The sequence below is a fragment of the Prionailurus bengalensis genome, chromosome A2 (assembly GCF_016509475.1).
Source record: "Prionailurus bengalensis isolate Pbe53 chromosome A2, Fcat_Pben_1.1_paternal_pri, whole genome shotgun sequence".
Classification (NCBI taxonomy): Eukaryota; Metazoa; Chordata; class Mammalia; order Carnivora; family Felidae; genus Prionailurus; species Prionailurus bengalensis.
In genome coordinates, this window is record NC_057348.1 from 51,772,803 (window position 1) to 51,791,414 (window position 18,612).

General features: G+C 50.7%; 1 protein-coding gene across 15 annotated transcripts in view; it reads right to left on the minus strand.

The window, feature by feature from the left end:
- Nucleotides 1-18,612, minus strand: part of ATP2B2 (ATPase plasma membrane Ca2+ transporting 2) — a 388,293-nt gene that overhangs the window by 83,203 nt on the left and 286,478 nt on the right. For all 15 annotated transcript variants that reach the window (XM_043588121.1, XM_043588117.1, XM_043588115.1 and 12 more), the window contains one exon: nucleotides 861-1,058. In XM_043588121.1, the coding sequence (XP_043444056.1) occupies nucleotides 861-1,058 (198 nt within the window). The remainder of the gene's footprint in view (nucleotides 1-860; nucleotides 1,059-18,612) is intronic.

An 18,612-nucleotide genomic window follows, 5' to 3' on the forward strand; every position in this document is an offset into this window, starting at 1 on the left:
TGATCCCATAGTATGTGTCTATCTATCTATCTATCTATCTATCTATAATGTGACATAGGTTTGAAAGACTGTGTCATCATAAAGGAAAGAGTCATTGAGTTGATAAAGCACTAGCTGTTAGCAGGTGCTCTCTTTCTGGAATGAAAAGATGAGGGAAAGTTGAAGTTCTCCATTCGGAGTCCTAAGTTCTGAATTTCCCTACAAGAGTAGGTCTGCTCCACAACCCTCCCTGGATGAGCGGGTGGTGCTTCCTCTGTCAACGGAGCAGTGTGCCCAGTCAGAACTCAGGGACAGATTTTGGGAGGCCCTCTCAAGACCAGGACTCCACACATGGGAAAACATGTTCGGCGTCAGCCTCACAAGTGTGTGCATGATAGTGAACCAACTCCGGGATAGGAACGTGAAAGAGGAGGAGTCGCGTGGATACTGAGTCTCACACACGCATGAAGGATGAGACCTAAGAGGGAAACTGGGAGGAGGAAGCCTGGGGCCGTCACACCCATGGTGGTAGCAGGTCCAGCACCCACTCATTGACCTTGAGTGAGTTAATGCCCATCTCTGTTCCTTGTTTTCCTCATCTTTAAAATGCACCTAATCATGGCCCTTACCTCATGGGGATTTAGGAAGATGACATCCGGGCTCAGAGCTCGGCACACTGTAAGTGCTCAATAAATGCTCACTGTAGTTCCTTCCACTGTTGGTGCAATCCTTGCATCTTGCACATGGGAAAACTGGGGACAGGGGGCTGTGGGTGGGGCCCTGTCCCCTGGGCCTCAATTTCCTCACCTGGAGGAGCCGTGGCTGAGTCCCAGGTACCCGCAGGTGCACATTTGGTGCAGGGTGGGGCGCTGGGGTCTTACCTTCATTGTTCTCTCCAGGCGGGTGGTAAAAGGACAGCCCCAGGGAGATGATGGCCGCGATTTCCAGGATGATCAGCGTCACATCTTGCAGTGCCTCCCACACCAGCTGCAGGAAGGTTTTTGGCTTCTTTGGAGGTATAAAGTTTTGCCCAAAAATCTGCTTTCTCTTTTCCAGATCTGGAGCGGTGCCCGGCAAACCTGTGGACAGAATGCAGGAAGGTTGGCCTGGGAGGCCTGGGAAAGACACTCAGCTTCCAGGGAATCGTCCTGAATGGGGCTGGCCCCATGGGGAAGCACAGAGCGGGGGTGGGGGTGGGGTGGTGGAAACAAAGCAGAAAACTTGCAGGCACCAGCCAGGCACCCAGCACTCGCGCCAGGCCCAGAGGGGGCTCCTGTGAAATGCCAGAGACACCATGAAGTGGGGTGAAGAGTGGTCCCCCACAAAATGATATGTCTACATCCTAATCCATGGAAACTATGAAGGTGACCTTATTTGGAAATAAGGAAAACGGTCTCTGCTGATATAGTTAAGGATCTTGGCCTAAACCCAGTGTTAAGTGTCCTCATATGTGACAGAGGGAGAAGACACAGACCCAGAGGGCACAGGCCATGCGAAGATGGAGGCAGAGATGGCAGGATGCAGCCACCAGCCAAGGAACGTCGCAGCCATGAAGACGCCCAAAGAAGCAAGGATGGGAATGTCCCCTAGAGCCTTTGGAGGCCGCATGGCCTTGCCGACACCTGATTTCCAGACTTCCGGTCTCCATAACTGTGAGAGAATAAATTGCTCTTGCCCAAAGCCACCCAGTCTGTAGCCATTTGTTATGGGGGTGACAGAAAGCATATACACACCACCAGGCCCACCCCCCACCACACCCGTGTTCCTGCTTTGCATTTCCTCCTGATCTCTTCATCGAGCACACACTTGGAGACCCCTGCCTTGGGTGTGAATCCCAGCCTGTGCCTCCAGCTCTGAGCCTCAGTGTCCTCCTCTGTGATGGGGATGACGACTGTACGTAGCCCATGAGTGGTTGTGAGCATCTCAGGACAGAATTCGTTAGGTCAGTGTTTGTTGAGCACCTACTATGTGTCCAGCACTGTTCCAGACACTGGGACAGAGCAGTGAGAGACACAAACAGAGCACCCTGCTGGAAGTGCTGACTTCCCAGGGGACACACAGGACGTGGTCAAGCGGTGCCTGGGGTGTGGCATACACTCAGTGGAGGCTAGTGGCCTGTCTCATGGACCATGGGGGTGAAGTGCAGTCTTCATCATGCAGGGCCGGGACATAGCGGCCCGCTTCCAACCCACTGTTTCTTCACTTCCAGACAATTTTCCCTGCCTCACCAATCCGATCCTTACTCCCTGCTCAGCAATCTTTGGAGGCTCCGCACTACCTCCAGAATAAAGTCCATGCTTCTCAGCTTGGCTCTCTGGCCTCTTGATCGGACCCCCAAGCCATGCTTGCGGCCACATTTTCACTACCTGGCCCCCTCCCAACCAAATCAGGCCTGTCCTCTGCTGGCGTGGCTTGTGTGTACCTCCTGCCACATGTTTGGTCGGGTGTGCCTTCCACGTCCCTCTTCCCTGCTCCGTTTGTCTGTCTGCAAGTCCCCTCCCAAACTCATTCGCTCCAAGGTGTGGACAAGAATTGTCCAATTCTACCCATAGTCAACATTTGAAATCATTCCACTTGGGCTTCATTCCTTGAAATAAAAACTCCAATTCCTTTAGATTCCCTGGGAGAGGGAAGCCATCATCAGATCTGGACACCATGGTGTGAATGAGTTTCAGGCTTTTTCCTGGGAGTGGGATTTGATAAAGAGAAGAAAGGAGAACTGGGGATAGTGGTGGGGCCTCTGAGGGAAAGGGCTATGACCAGTCAATACTGGCCTGTTATGGCAGTTTGCTGGGCTTTGACCAGCCAGTTCCTTTCTCTGAGCCTCAGTCTTGATAATAGGGGAGTTCAGTAGGATGGGTGGGTCCTAAGGATCCCACAGGTTCCAAGGTTCCTGAAGTGGTCCTGCTGGAGTCTATTCACAACTCTTCATAGGTTTGGTATAAATAAGGGCTTCACTAAGAAGAAGCTTAGCAAAACTGGGGCCAGTCTATCTCCTAGGCCTGTCCTGATTGATTCACAGAGAGTGAGTCTTTGAATCTTCTGAGGGTCTGTGATTCAAACGTTCTGGAGTGTGACCAGTTGAAAATGTGGGTATTCCCCAGTTCTGGAAGTCTGGTCATAGCTCAGGGGTTCTTTCATCTGGGGATTCATGGGACTGGCTTTGAGATCTTGGGTCCTGGGACAGAGCACAGGGCAGGGGGTTGCAAATCTGCAGAGCCATGGGGCTGAGCAGCTTTTGTGAATGAGTGAAGTAGGTGGGTGGGGGGCAACAGGGAGTAGTGGGGACTGGGGCAACATGAAGAATCTCAGTCATTTTAAAGGGGGAAATTATGTCTTAGCTCTTGTGGGAGAATGTGGAACCACTGTGGTAGATCTGTCAGTCTTCCAAGGGAAGCTGGACACCTGGAATTTGAGTAAAATCTTCCCATTAAAAATAGCCTAGGATGAAATACAATGTATCTGTGAGCTAGATTCAGCCCTGGGGTTGCTGGTGTGAAACCCCCAAGGCTATGGATTGGGGAGAGAGGAGGAGCAGGGAGGCACCAGAGTAGAACAGCCTCCCTGTCTCTTCCTCATCTTTCCTGGGCTTCCCCCTCCCCAGCACTACACCCTGCCCTGCTCTGCTCCCTGCAGGTTCTGAGGTCTCCTCTGTTTTTTAGAAATAACAGCTCATAGAATAAAAATATTTGTGTGTTCTGTAGGGCCAGTCCCACTTAGAAATCTCTAGGCAGTTTCCACACAACAAACACCCTAGTATATAAACCCAAGATGGGAACCTTGGGTGTTGAGGTGCTCACATAGGGTGATTGAGATGACAGATGGTGGCCATGACATCTTGCTCACCCTCTTCCTCTTAGGGGAAGAAGGTGGGCTGAGCTGGAGATGGGGATACCCAGCCCCAGGAACTCAGATGGGCTTGAACTCAGATGTTATAGGTTCAGATGCCAGGTCTGAGTGACTTTCGGCAAGAGGCGTCGCCTCTCAGTGCCTCAGTTTCCTCATCTGTAAAACGTGAGTAACAGCAGGGCCTACTTCACAGGGTTGGGCGGGCCTTTGGCAGGATGTCTCGCGTAAGGTGCCCGGTGCTGTGCCTGGCACTGGGTGAGGGTATTGGTTAGTGTCGCTCAGTTTTAGGTGGTGTGTGTGATAATTATGGCCTGCCGGAGGAGGAAGACTTTGTTTGGACAGGTGGCATTTCAGTAAGATGGGGAGGAGATCAGTAAGATGGTCAATGTGAGGACAGGAACAGCAGAAGGGCTATATGACTGCAGACAAGCCACTTATCCTCTCGGGGCCTCAGTTTCCCCATAGGTGACATGAAGGATTGGCCTGACGGAAGGATAGGGGCTTGTGGCTCTGATACCTTGTATCCAAAGACAGTGGTTTTGAGGACATACAGGTGAGACCTCCCACTGTCTAATCCACCTAGACAGTTTTTCCATGTTTTTCCCAGGAGTGGAATCTCATAGTTTCCCTGCCTTCTGGCTGAAAATGAACATGCCTATTTTGGGGAGCAGAAACAACAGAAGGTGATGTGAGAGATGAATGGTGCTGGAGATTCAATTTAGATTAAAGAGCATCTCACCATTTAGCATATTAAAAATTAACATTCTGTGTCAAGTATCACTGGACAAAGCCAACAAGGCCTTGAAAATTCAGAACCACAGTGCCTGGGCATTGATGTCAGAAGCCGTGTGGGGTTGTGGGTTTCTAATGTGAATTTCTTTTTTTGCACAAGAGGCAGAGGACAGAGATCTGAGTGAGGAGTCAGGTTTGTGGATGAACTTGGGCCATTTATCTCATCCCTAGGAGACTCAGTGTCCTCATCAATAAAATGGGAGCAAAGTAACTCGTAGACTGTGGTGAGCCATGCAGAGAAGAATGTGTGCAAAATTGTATGCGCGTAGCAATTGTGCCTTCACAGTAAAAAGCCTCCAGCACTTGTACAAATTCTTCTATTGGAATCGGAATTTGTGTGTTCTATTAATCACGTAATAGGAGAAAGCCAAGCACAGAGCATGGGAAACTTGGGTTATACAGCAATTATTTGCTGCAATGGCTGTTTGCTATCATTGGATATTAGAATAACCTTTGTGCCAAGCTTCATTTCTATCCCGCTGTCCTGGACACAACTGGATTTGTTCCCAGCCTCTAAGCCCGTGCCCCTGCTAATCCTCATTCCTCTATGTGGATTGCCTTTCTCTCTCCTTAGCTCTTTCAGGCCCAGCCCTGAGTGCTGCAAATGGCAGCCTCAGGCCATCAGAGAGGTCTTGTTTGGTCAGCTGCACACTTGCACAGTGTTAAAAAAGTGATAGGGGCGCCTGGGTGACTCAGTCGATTGAGCATCTGACTCTTGGTTTCCACTCAGGTCATGATCTCATGATTTGTGGGACTGAGCCCCGCACTGGGCTCCAGGCTGACAGTGTGGAGCCTGCTTGAGACTTTCTCTTTTTCTCTCTCTCTGCCCCTCCCCTGCTTGCACACGTGCGGGCTCTCATTCTCTCAAAAATAAATAAAATAAAACAAATGATAATTTGTTGCCAGCATTAAAAAGTCAGGTACTTCCACATAAAAATCCAGATGTCTAGCTCAGCAAGGATGTGTGCGTGGACCTCAGGGAGCTGGAACCTGTGGATGAGAGCTCTCTGACCCAAACATTGGCCTCATCTTGGCTGGGGGACATGTTTCCTGTTAAGGAAAGCTCAGGGGGACAGTGAGAACCAGCTTAAGTTCTTCCAGGAGCAGAGGAAGTCTTTGCATCGTCTGGACCTAGCACAGAGCTGGGGACCAGGAAGAGTGAGTGAGGGAGGGATCCTGGTTTCCTTAGAGGGAAGGACTTTGTCACCGGTGGGCTGAAGTGGATGGATGTCTAGGGAGGAAGGAAAGGGAAACACACCCAGAGGCTGGACAACCCGCCATGGTGTCCTGTCACTAGATGCCAGGCCCCCAGCGACTCAGGAGTCTTTTCTCTAAAGAGGCCTGAATTCCCCCTGGCCCCTCTGAAGGTAGAGAAAGTAGTTAGGATCCTATTAGATGGTGTGTATCCAATCTTCCACTTGCTTATTTAATTAATCAACAAATATTTATTGAGCACCTACTATAAGCCAAACATTGCTTTACATGTTGGGGACTCTGGTGCCAGGAAGGGTTTCCTGGAGGAAGTGTAATTGGTTGAGCTCAGAAGAAAGAGTGGGGGCTAATCAGGTGAAAGGGTCTGGGTAGGGTAAGAGGGTTGGCAAAGGCAGAAGAAACCCCAAAGGGCTTGGGAAAGGCCAATGTGGCTGAAGCATCCCCCGTTTGCCCCTCAGGAGAGGGGGTAGATGGTCTCCAAGGGAGAGGACACATCTTTTTGGTGCCACACGGGGTCCTCATTGAGCAGGCCTTGGAGTGCGGGGGCGGGGCTATCTAATGGATAGCGGAACTCATCTTGTTGCCCTCTTTCCCTTGCCTGCCTGTTAGCTCAGCACTGAATTTACAGTTCACTTCTTAGAGCTGCATGGAGGACTCAGTGGTACCTGTTGTGCCTGTAAATCATCATCTTACTTCTCCTTTCTTCCCTTTGTCTGAATTTCCTCACTGAAGTCATTAAAAATCTTTCTGTATGAGACAAAATTTTACAAGCTGCTCTGCAGGTAGGACATGCGTAATCAAGTAGGAAAAAAAGGGAGTGGTGAGGTAGGCACAGGTGCAGGGATTCAGACGTCAGAAGGAATGGGGGCATGTCACATATGACTTACTTTTGGCCCTGGTAATTGGGGGCTGGGCTCTGCTTTTCCTATGTGGGGGACACTGACGTGAAACTCCTCATGCCAACCAGCTGGGCTCTGCGAAAAGTAGGGGCCTTTGGCCATTGGGAGGGGCTCAGGGTGAGAGTTGGCAAGCCATCTGGATGACCTCTGACCTCTTCTTCCCTGCTCTGAGACCCCCACAAGGCTGAGCATCCCTGTTCCCCGCAGAGGGATGCCAGAGAACTTTTTCAACCCCAGGAAGGTAGCCATAATGAATGCTGCCACTGAATTTGGCTGATATTTGGGGGGCATTGCCTGGCTGAGTGAACCTGCCTGCTGTCTGAGCAAATGATTTCAAGGAAAAAGTAACTCTCCACCTGCTGCTCAGCGTTAGTGCAAAAAACAAACTGCCCCCCCAGATGCTGGTGCTTGGCATATATTGGCCCTCATAAATCATAGATGCAGTTGTTACTACTAACTACCACACTATCAGCATTACCGTCACTCTCGGCCTGGAATGTGCCTCCTGGATATTTCTGTCAGCATGGCTGCTGTCTGAGACTGTCTGAGACCCACCACTGCAGCCACGACACACCCCTACCTAGGTCCCGAGACTTGGTTTGGATGCCTCTTCACTTGCTGTGTGACCCTGAGTAGGTTACTTACCCTCTCTGGGGGCCCTCAGGTTGTTTCACTTGAGGATCAAACAGAGCCAGGCTCTGACAGTGCTTTGTGAACTGTGACATTCTTCCTCCTCTATTGGGGTCACCCCATTATGCAGGAATGTACACTGAGGCACAGAGTCCTTCTGCTGGGATAGCGACTGAGTCAGACCCCTTGCCACAGAGACCAGGGGTCACACTTGCCCTCCTCCAGCCTGATCTAGTTAGGGGTGGGCTGCGTCTGCCCAGAACAAATGCCCCACAGCGATCTTACCTGATTAAGCTGACATAAGTCACTGGCTCACACAGGCCTGATCCGTCAGCTGTGGGGTGCTTAGTAAATTTCAGATGAAACAAATTGTGAGTGCTTCCCCAGGAAGGCCAAAGGGGGCTTCATGGCTCTTACGTGCATTTAAAAAAAGGGAAGAGAGTGCAAACTGGGGAATGTACCCAGAAGGCAGGTGTGTGACTTAGTATGTGAGAGAGGCTGTCTGTGCAGGTATGCGCGCACTCAAGGGTGTGGCTGTGTCCGTGTGCACGTGAGTGGCCTGGAGCTTCACGTAGGAGGGGGCGTCCACATGCTCCCACCCTGTCAGAGGCCAGGGAGAGTGGGCCGCTTACAAAGACATCACTGCTGAGATGTTTGGGACTTCACAATGCTCAAGACAAAATGGTGAAACGGTAGGAGAGACCGGAGTTTGAGCTTTGCCCAAGGCTACTTCTGAGCTCCGTGACCTTGGGCAGGTGACCTCCCCGGTCTGGGCCTTGGTTTCCTGGTGTGTAACTTGGGGATGAGGACAGCACTCGTCTCACAGAGTCACTGTGGGGAGGGAACACACTGGATGTGCTAGGTTGGACAGGGGCCTGGCTCGGGGTAAAGGCTTCATAAGCAGTAGGCTTGCTACTGTTGCTGCTGTTATTTGAGCCACCCCCAAGCCACTAGCTCCAAACTTGGTTGTATGTTGGCATCACTAAGGGGCTCTGAAAAATATTAATGTCTGAGCCTCAAACCTAGAGATTCTGATTGAAATGGACTGGGGTGTGGCCTGGGCCTTCAATGTGCTGGGTGAAGGACTTACTGGTTCCCAGACCCGCAGCTGGAAACACGTTAGAAATGCAAATTCTGACGCCAGCCCAGACCTACTGACTTGACTGCTTGGGAGTGGGGTCCAGGCATGTGTGTGGTAACAGCCTTCCTGCGGGGACAGGCTGAAGAAGGGGCAGAGGGTGGAGAGGACGTAGCTAACGTGCTAGGTGCTTTGGGAATGGCACTGCCCTCGAGCCTCACCGACCACCCTGGTTTCTGCCGAGGTTCTGAGCGGGCAGTGGCTTGAGCGGCTTACACAGCAGGTGGGGGACAGAGCCTGGACCAGCCTTGTCGATCTTTCCCTTCCTTCAGCAGCAGGTGCCTGCTCCCCCACGGCTGGTGTCTCTCCCTGAAGGCTGCACACGCATGTCAAGCTCACAACCTGCCTTGAGGCAGCAGAGGAGGGAATGAGTGTTGTGCTTTGAGAAACTGACAGACCCAGACTTGAAGCCAAGGGGGTCATGGAGGCCACAGTCAGACTTTCTGTTTCCTGCTGGTGGCTGAAGGAGCCTAGAGAAAAACTAGGAACAAGGTGAGGAGAGAAAGGAGACCAGAAGAGGAGATCAGGCAGCCTGGGGCCGGGAGTTCCTGTTGATGGTCGAGCTGACAGAGGTTCTGCCCTGCTCTACAATCTTCCATGGCTCCCCATTCACAACTGTGACCAACTCCTGTGCTGGTGGGCTCTCTGAGGTTGTCAAGGACTTCTCCCGCCTCACTCTCGGTCTTGCTGTGTTTATCCCTCTCTGCTGCCAAGCTCTGAAACATGTCTGGCATTTGCTGGTGTTTGTCTGCTGTGTCTATGTTCATTTGGCTCCTGACCCAGAAGGCCCACCCCTCCCCCCTGTTGAGCTAGTCAGTCTTCTGAGACCCAGATGAAAATTCACTACCACCTTCTGAAAGCCTTCCTTGATTTACCCAGCAAGAGCAATCCATTCTTCTTTCCTTCCCTGAAACCATTTGTCACCCGGGACATTCACTAACACACTTACTTGGACATCCCTCCTGTGCTGGTTTTGGCCCTGGGGTCAAAGGCTGACAGACCCATTCTTCGCTGCCACTATCTTCTAGATTCTGATTCCAGCACACCCTAGAGGAGGCTGTTCGTGCCTGGGAGAGTTGGCCCTTAGGAAACTTCCTTCCCTCTCCTGCTTCTCTGGCTACCCGACATGGGGATGTGAATGCCGGGGCCGCCCCGAGGCCCCTGCACACACGAGCGACAGCCTGTGCCACCCATAAGAGCCGCTTAACACACCTGGGCTCAACCCCTCTGCAGAAAAACAGCCCATGCCGTGGGCATCCCTATGGTCTGCACCTGCATGTGTCTGGCCAGTTGCTGTAAATAGAGAGGAGACTTGATGGCTTTATTCCAGTGTGCACAGCGGGCAGGTGCCTGGAGTTCACGATCACATCATGGTGTTAGTGATTCCCAACGGACTGGTGCAGGAGGAGGGCTGTGTCTCTGAACTATCATGGCCCCAGGTGGGGTCGTCCATGGATCCAGGGTCTCTAATAATTACGGGTGGCGATGTGGAGGCAGGAGCTCACACACAAAGCTGACAGCTGGCGTGAATGCACACGGCTGCAGCACTGGCCGCTTTCTCCGTAGCACATGGATGCGACGTCCATTGGCTCATGTGCATACACGTGGACATGGCATGGAAGGGCACCAGGGCTTGTGGGCACCCCAGACGCTGTGTCCCTCTAAGCCACCTTGACCCACATGCGGACACGAACTTCTCCACTGATTTAAATTCACCAGTTGCCTTTTCCCCGTGTCAGGCCAAGTTTCCACCCTTACTCCACGGCAGGAATCCTTACACCTATAACACCTCTCCACGCATGGTTCCAGAATCTCCATCTGACAGGGCAGGGGTATGGGGGAGTGTGGGAGTGGGTGGTGGCGATCTGGTTGGGAGGCGGGTGGCCAGGGGCTCATCTTAAAGCTGTGAAAATAGCAATTACCAAACATGAGGGGTCCAGGGGATCTGGGGCCTTGAATAGGTTGCCAGATAAAATACAGGAACCCAGTTAAATCTGAATTTCAGATAAACAGCAAATAACTTTTTTTAGGATAAGTTATATCTCATACAGTATTTGGGACATACGACTAATAAAAGCATGAATTATTTTTTGTTTACCTGAAATTCAAATTGAACCGGAAGGCCTGTATTTTTCTTTGCTAAATCTGGTAACCCTACCCCTGAGGCTCCCCCAGTCCCCTCTCCTGGCTTCTCCACTGTTGGAGCAGGACAATTCCTGTGGCCACCAGTCCCTGCCCTCCCATCTGAGGATGAGGGAAATGAAGACCCAGAGCCGGGAAAGTGACCCAGCCCAGACACAGGGTGATTCAGCTGTGGCACTGCGGCTGGGCTCCTGATTCCTGGTGGAGGCCCTTTTCACCACGGGAGGGGACGCTAGTCTCGCTCAAATGAACAGTGAGCTTTATTGCACACCCCCAAATGATGGCCATTTCATATTCTCTCTGTGTGTCAATCTCATTTAAGGGATGTGATTCAGACTGTCCTGAGGTGACCTCTGAGAAGCTTTTATCTCATCCCCTTGGAAAAATGGAGGCCAGAAAAGCCATTTTTCTCTTCTGTGACAGGGTCTTGGTGGCTGAACGTAGACACAGGAGAGCTCATGAGAGGAGCTTCTCTATCCCCCCAGGAGAGGGCGCTCTGCACAGCTGCTGCCTGCAGCCTCCCTGGTGGGGACGTACCAAGGTGCAGAGTGCCGGTCTTGACCACTTACTGAGGCCTTGAGCAAATGGCATCCCCTCTGTGAGCCTCAGTTTCCTCCTCTGCAAATTGGAGCTGAGGAACAATCTTGCTCTGTCCTCTGGGGTTAAGATGAAAGGAGGAGAGATGTGGGAAGTGCCTGGCAAACAGCTGTTGCCCAGAACCCGGCCAAGATAGCCCTTTCTTGCCTCTGAACTCAAATGCCACCCCCACATGACATCGCCAGAGGGGTAGAGTATATATGCCTTCTCACTGACCCCTTCGGGGAGGCAGGGGGCTCCTCACACCCCCATCCCTCCACTACACTGGGACCGCAGACAGAGGGGGCCAAATGTGCATGTATGTGCAGTTATGTGATCATCCCTCTATCCACGTGCCTTGCATTTAATTCTCCTGGCCATTCTATGAGTTCTACGCATTAGATGGATGGACAAACCGAGGCTCAGAGATGTCAAGTAACTTGCCCAGCGACACAGAGCTAAAGCTGGGATTTGAATCTGGATCTTTAAGTCTCCATAGCTGTACCCTTTCCACACTGTGCCAGGCTTCAGACCTGGCACTGAAATCAAAGCCAAGAACTTTACCATTCTCCTGCTGCTCTTGAGACAGCCTTTTGCTATCAACAGAGACTTGGCAATGGACAAGGGGTAGCTTCCAGGATGCCAAGCACCTGAAGGAAAATGGGAGAACTTAGTCACCAGGCTGGGCATTGCCAAATATTTGTGTTGTCACTGAGGTCTGGATTCTTCCATTAACGTAAATAAAAGTCTCATATTTTGAAAGGGAAAAAAAATCCGCAAGCCCTTCAAAAGCTACAACATTTATAGAAAAATGCCTTTCTGTCTTTGGAAGGCGAGCGGGCTGAATACACTGTGGTATATGCAGTCCATAAAATAATACTATGCAACAGTTAAAAGAAATGAGATGCGGGGGCGCCTGGATGGCTCAGTTGGTTAAATGTCCGACTTCGGCTCAGGTCATGATCTCGCGGTCTGTGAGCCCCGTGTCGGGCTCTGTGCTGACAGCTCGGAGCCTAGAGCCTGCTTTGGATTCTGTGTCTCCTACTCTCTCTGCCCCTCCCCGACTCACGCTCTCTCTCTCTCTCTCTCTCTCTCTCTCTCTCTCTCTCAATAATAAATAAACGTTAAAAAACATTTAAAAGAAATGAGATGCATTTCTATGTACTCCCAGAGAAGGCTCTCCAAGACAAACTGGGGAGTGGAAAAAAAGCAAGTTACAGAGCAACATGTAGTTTGATTCCATATATGTAAAACAGACAACTCAACAGAACAACAGCTTCTATTTTCTGTGGGTACGTATATATGAAAATGTGTAGCAAATGGGCCTATAAAGATCTGCTCCAAATTCATGGAGGTGGGACCTCTGTGGAGGAGAAGGTGCTTGGATTGACTGTACAATCATAGTGGTCAAGGGGACCCTATTTTTGACTGAAATATCTTTAAGCAGGAGAAGGTGCTCATGTTTTATTTGAATAATTCAAATTTAATTTACAGAGGCAACGAATATGTACTACAAGAAACTATAGGTTTGTCTCCATATAACCTTTGGAGAGAGTGGGCTTGGGGACAAATACTCTGGGATTAAAACCCTGGCTTCATGACTTACTACCTGGGTGTTGCTGAGTGAGTTGCTTCACCTTGTCTGTTGCAGGGGCTGTGGTGTCTGGCCCAGAGCCTGGTTGTGCAGATTAAAATGGGGGGGCAGGTGCGACATGCCAGACACACAGAAGGTGCTCCGTGTACAATGGCCATCATCGCTTCTTTCCCCCGAGTCCTGTCCTCGTCTCCCATCAGGGTCCCCTCTTGCCCCCAACCCTATTACACCACCCAGAAAACCTCCCCCACGCAAAGAAACGGTTGTCTCAGATCTGCCCACTCTCCTCTACTGCCCGCATGTTGGCCCAGGCCACCATCACTGCTCACCCTGGGGGGCTTTGGTAGCTACCTCGCTGGTCTCTCTGTTCCCACTCTCAATATTCTTCGCCCAACAGCCGGAGGGATATTTCAAAAGTACGGAATATATGGTGTTAGCGTCAGGCCCTTGCTTAAAATCCCCCAGTGGCTTCCACTCCCTGTACAGTGGTGGCCTTCACTTTCTTCTGCAAACTCACTGCCCCCTCTGACCACTGTGCTCCTGTGATTCTAGCCTCTTTTCTGCGGTTTGAACGCAAATGCTTTACTGCCTCAGGGCCTTTGCACCTGGTGTTCCCTCCCTTTCCTGGAATGCTCTTTCCCCCTTTGCACCTAACTCAGAACTTCCTTTGGCTGAACCTGTCCCTCTTCCTGCCCCCAGAGAGAATGTTCTCTTTTGAATGGTCTCAGAGCTCTCCGGAAATCCCTTTTATTTTTATCATGATTTTAATAATTAGTAATGTAACTCGTTTTTCTTAATGTTTGACTCCCTGCTGACTCTAAGATCCATGCAGGCAGTGAGTACATCTGTCTTGGTCTGATACACACTAGATAGACAGACACTCAATTCAATAAACATGGGGCCTCTCCTAGACAATTGCATGGGGAGAAAGGAGGTAAGGAGGGGACAGTGTGTAACTCCAAGGCAATGCCTGCTCTGGGACATTTTCACGCTGAGATCTGAGAGGCAGGGGAGAGACTTGGGGTCTCTTAAGTCACCCCCAATATGGCCAAGGCCACACTGCAATGACCTCAGCGGCCTCCTCCATCCTTGTTGCTGATGGGAGGGATGGAGAAGCCCACGGCCAGCCCCCGCAAAGGAACTTGCTGGGGAAACACCCAGGCCAAGCCTCACGCTGGGGCATCCCTCACACTTCCCACGTAGGGGCCTGAAGTGGCGGCTGGGGAAAAAATGTCAGTGAGATCTAGTATCAGACATATGCCAAGGCAGGTAGAGGCCTTCATTTCTGTGACAGCAGCTTCTCTCTGTTGCTAAAAAAAAAAAAAAAAAAAAAAAAAAAGCAGCTTCTTTGAGGACTAGGAGGCAACTCCTAGAAATAGATGCTCCCTCAGGATGAAAGAATTCGGGGGTGGGGGAACGGAGATGGAGAGGGGAAGAGAAAGATGGTGGTGTGACAGTTATGAAGCAAATCAGAAAACCCACGAGGACCCCAGAAAGCTGAGGGAGGGTACCTCTGTGAAAGCTGTAACCGGCCGCTAGCATATCTTATACTGGCATTCTTCTCTTCCCTGTTGTACCCCCTCCCCTCCCCCTCCCCCTCTTGGGATCACTCCCAAATATACCACCTGCACCCCAGCCTCGACTCGTGCTCTGCTTTGGGGGGAGCCCTGAAGAAGGAGACAGGTTGGTAAGTGAGACTTGTGTGAGCAAGGGTGCAACACAGCCCTGGGGGCCGGCTTCCCGGGTCGACCTTCCTCCAATCACTGGCTGTGACCTCCCTGGACCCTTCCGCCCAGGGGCTTGGATCGGCTCTGTATGGGCCCTGGCCGCTCACAAATTCCCAGGTCCTCCTGCACACTTCTCTTGTAACCGTATCACTCATTCACGAAACTATTAACCTTTAATGAGGGGCCTTTTTAGGCTGCTGGGTCAGCCCTGTGGCCGCTCACCTCGCAGACGGAGCTGCCCAGGGATGAGGGTGCACTGTGCGCGCGGCACACACAGAGAGGGTCCCACCCAGGGTGCGGGGCGCCCTGCCCATGATGTCACTCTGGTGGCGAGCTTCTTTTCCCCTCACTCTGCCTTCCGTGTGCCCGCTCGCTCTCTGCCTGGCCGTTCACCTGCCTGGCTGCCCTTCTGGCTCTCATCTTTCTGGGGTGGCTCTCAGCACCTTTTTTGGGAAGCCACCCCCGAGCAGCCCCAATCCGACCTGATGGCCCCATGCTGCTGCCTCTTATCTCCACAGAGGTTATCAAATGGCATTTCAACTGACCCTTCCGATTACTTCATTTCGAGCTCCTCAAAGGCAAGTCCTGTGTTGTGTCATTTTGTGTCCTTGGCTGTGGCTGGACACAGGAGACGCCACGTGCTTGTGGAGGGAGGGAGGGCTGTTGGCTGTGCTCAGTCACCACGTGGATACGAACCCCTCTGGTCCAATCATTCACCCTCACGATCACCACCGACAACACTTCACGGTTCCCCCGTGCCGGGTTCTGTGCTCACAGCTCGGCCACGTGTAAGTCCATTTGATCCTCGAAGTGACTCCTTGTTGGGGGGGGGGGTACGGTTAACAACTCCTTTTACACACAACTAGTACGGGCAGGGATGGACTTGAACCCAGGGAAGCTGGCTTGCCTTCTCTTCTGAACTGCTGTAGTGTTTGGCCTCATGCATTCGATCAATCGTGACAGTGCTCCTCCCTGGTACCAGTACCCCCACCAAGCAGCGGTCATACACAGCTGAGCAGAAATGGCAGGTGGACACTCACCTGGAGGCCTGACTGGGTACTGCTTACCAAATGACATCTCAGAATCTTTAGAGAGCAAGTGGGACGTGCATTTCACCTTGATCCTCTGGGCTTTGAACTGTGTGGTTACAGCATCCAACGATTACCCGTGATTCCAGCTGTACCCCCTTTAAGGCTGTGTGACCTGAGGTGAGTCACTCACCTTCTCTGGACCTCTTGGGTTATAAAATGGGAGAACCCTGGAGACTCTAGAGACCGATGAGAAGATTATGTGAGGCCATGCATGGCACAGAGCGCTTGGCATAGAGTGGGCACTTAATAAATATTCCCTCAAGTCACCAGTTGGACTTCAGTTTCAACTACATAAGGCCAATAGCCTCATCCTTTATGGAGGAGGAACCCGAGCCATTGGTGGCATAGCCGGGACCAGAACCCAAGTCTTGAGACACCGAGGCCCCTTGCTCTCGCTGCTCCATGACTCTGGCGGGTGTGTACGTGTCCCTTCTGGGAACGGTAAGCATTCGCAACTCGTGTCTATCTTGATAGTTAACTGCACGCTGGTGGATGTTCTTTTGTAACTTAGATGTTTTGTGGATCCCTCCAATAATTTGACCAAGGCCACCTCCATTGCTGCCCATGTAACAGAGAAGGCTCAGCGCCTCTTTCATTTCATGTATTAGATACCTCCCATCCGTCCAGCAGGAAGCTGGCCACTCCCCTCCCTACCTAGAAACCTGTCACATTCTCTACTTAGAAGGCCGTTGTTTTGGGACACAGTGTGCTCACTTCAGCAAACTGTTTCTGAAGTTTTACTAACTCTAAGCATTAGACAGGATGCATGTGTCTGGCTTCAGGAATCTGGTTCCTGTGATGCGTCAGGACCCACGGGTCTCTGGTCAACCCCTCAGTGACATTTCTGTTGGGAGGCAAGTCCACTCTCTTCTGGGAGAGAAGAGACACTTACTCTGCCAACCAGCCATGTCCCTGTTCTTGCCAGGTTGAAGGCAGGGACACTGAAATGCCAGCTGTGATGCTTACGTGGTGACTGGAAGGAGACTGAGAACATTTCTCTCTCTTTCTCTAGTTGTAAAGCTGACAGTTCGTAGAGGAAGAAAGGTTGTCGAGCCTGGCCACTGGTGAAGCCACAGACAGCTCTAAGGCCAGCTCTTGCCCCAGTGTGCCAGACTGTGAACTGCATGAGGAGGCTGGTTGAGACTGGCTTGATACCTGGCACAGAGTTCCAGCACACAGTAGGTGCTCAATAAACAAGTGTGGGCAGAATGAATGGCTGGAGGCTACAGATCTCACAGTATAAGAAAAACATCCTCCTTAAAGTCTTCACCAAACAATGAAACTAAAATCAGTTGAGAACAGTTAGGCTTATCAGGAAAGTTAGTGATATTCTGAATGTGCCCTCAGAATATTATTCATAAAAATAAATACTCTTTCACTAAATTGGAATGAATGAATATTAAGAGCTGGGTGCTTTTGCTTAAAAAGAGTTCTCTTTATTTATCTATTTTTTGAAAGTTTATTTATTATTTATTTATTTTGAGAGACAGACCGAGAGAGGGAGAGAATCCCAAGCAGCCTCCTCTGCACTGCCAGTGAGGAGCCCGACATGAGGCTTGAACTCACAAACCATGAGATCATGACCTGAGCTGAAGCCTGACACTCAACTGACTCAGCCACCCAGGTGACCCCAAAAGAGTTCTTAAAAAAAAAAAAACTTTTAGAGCACCTGCATGGCTCAGTCCGTTAAGCGTCTGACTTTGGCTCAGGTCATGATCTCACAGTTTGTGAGCTCAAGCCCCACGCTGAGCTCGGTGCTGACAGCTTGGAGCCTGAAGCCTGCTTTGGATTCTGTGTCTTTTTCTCTGCCCCTCCCCTGTTCTACTCTGTCTCTCAAAAATAAATAAACATGAAAAAAAACCTCTTAAGGAGTTAAAGTGTTTAAACTCTTTAAATCTTTAAAATCTTTCTTTAAAAAAGAGTTTAAAGACACACAGAGGGAAAATTTCATGGTTCTGACCTTTATCTCAAGTGGTTTACACCCTGACCTTAACTTCCAAGGCTCACCGCTCCCACCTCTGCCCCTTCATTGCCTCCCTCCCTCTTTTATTCTGGCTGTCAGAGGGCGGCCCATTCTGAAGGCTCCCCTGGTTGCTTCTCATGCAGGGGCAACAAATAAATTTCCTTTTGCAAGTCGACTGTTATTGATTAGTAGGCTCTACTTGGAGTTGCGCTTGAGGAGTCTGAGCATTGGGATTGATGGGTGATGGATCTGCCACAGATGTGGGTTCAGAAAGTGGACAATTAGTTGTATTTCAGGTATTTGCTATGTCTCTCATCTTGTCTGCTCTCTTTTAAATTTTTTTAAATGTTTATTTATTTTTGAGACAGAGAGAGACACAGCATGAGCAGGGAAGGGGCAGAGAGAGAGGGAGACACAGAATGTGAAGCAGGCTCCAGGCTCTGAGCTGTCAGCACAGAGCCCGACGCGGGGCTCAAACTCAAGAACTGTGAGATCGTGACCTGAGCCGAAGTCGGATGCTGAACCGACTGAGACACCCAGGAGCCCCTTGTCTGCTCTCTTTTGATCCTTGGGCCAGGATTTTATGGGGCCCACAAGGTAGCCCCTGGTTGTTTTGTCCATGTTTCCAAGTCAGCAAGTCTAAGACCAATCTTATTGTTTCCTTCAAATCTAATCCTCTTTCTGGTCATATTGACAGCCTCCTTGGTATTTCTAGATTTGGCCTTTCTTCTTCAGTCTTGAGATCATCATCTGAATCTGGGCTTCCAGAATCTCTCGCCTGGCTACTGCTGCAATGGCACCTTAGGAAGTCTCTGTCCTTCCAGCCCCATTGCCTCTGACCCACCACATATGCTGCTCTGATCTCCCATAAGTGCCCACTCTCCACACTGGAACTTGCAATGGATCTAAATGCTCAATAAACAGTATCTATTATCTCTTGTTTGAGAGTTAAGACCAATCGCGTTCGTTCGTTTGTTCATTCGTTCATTCATTCATTCATTCATTCCCCTTTCCTTTCCT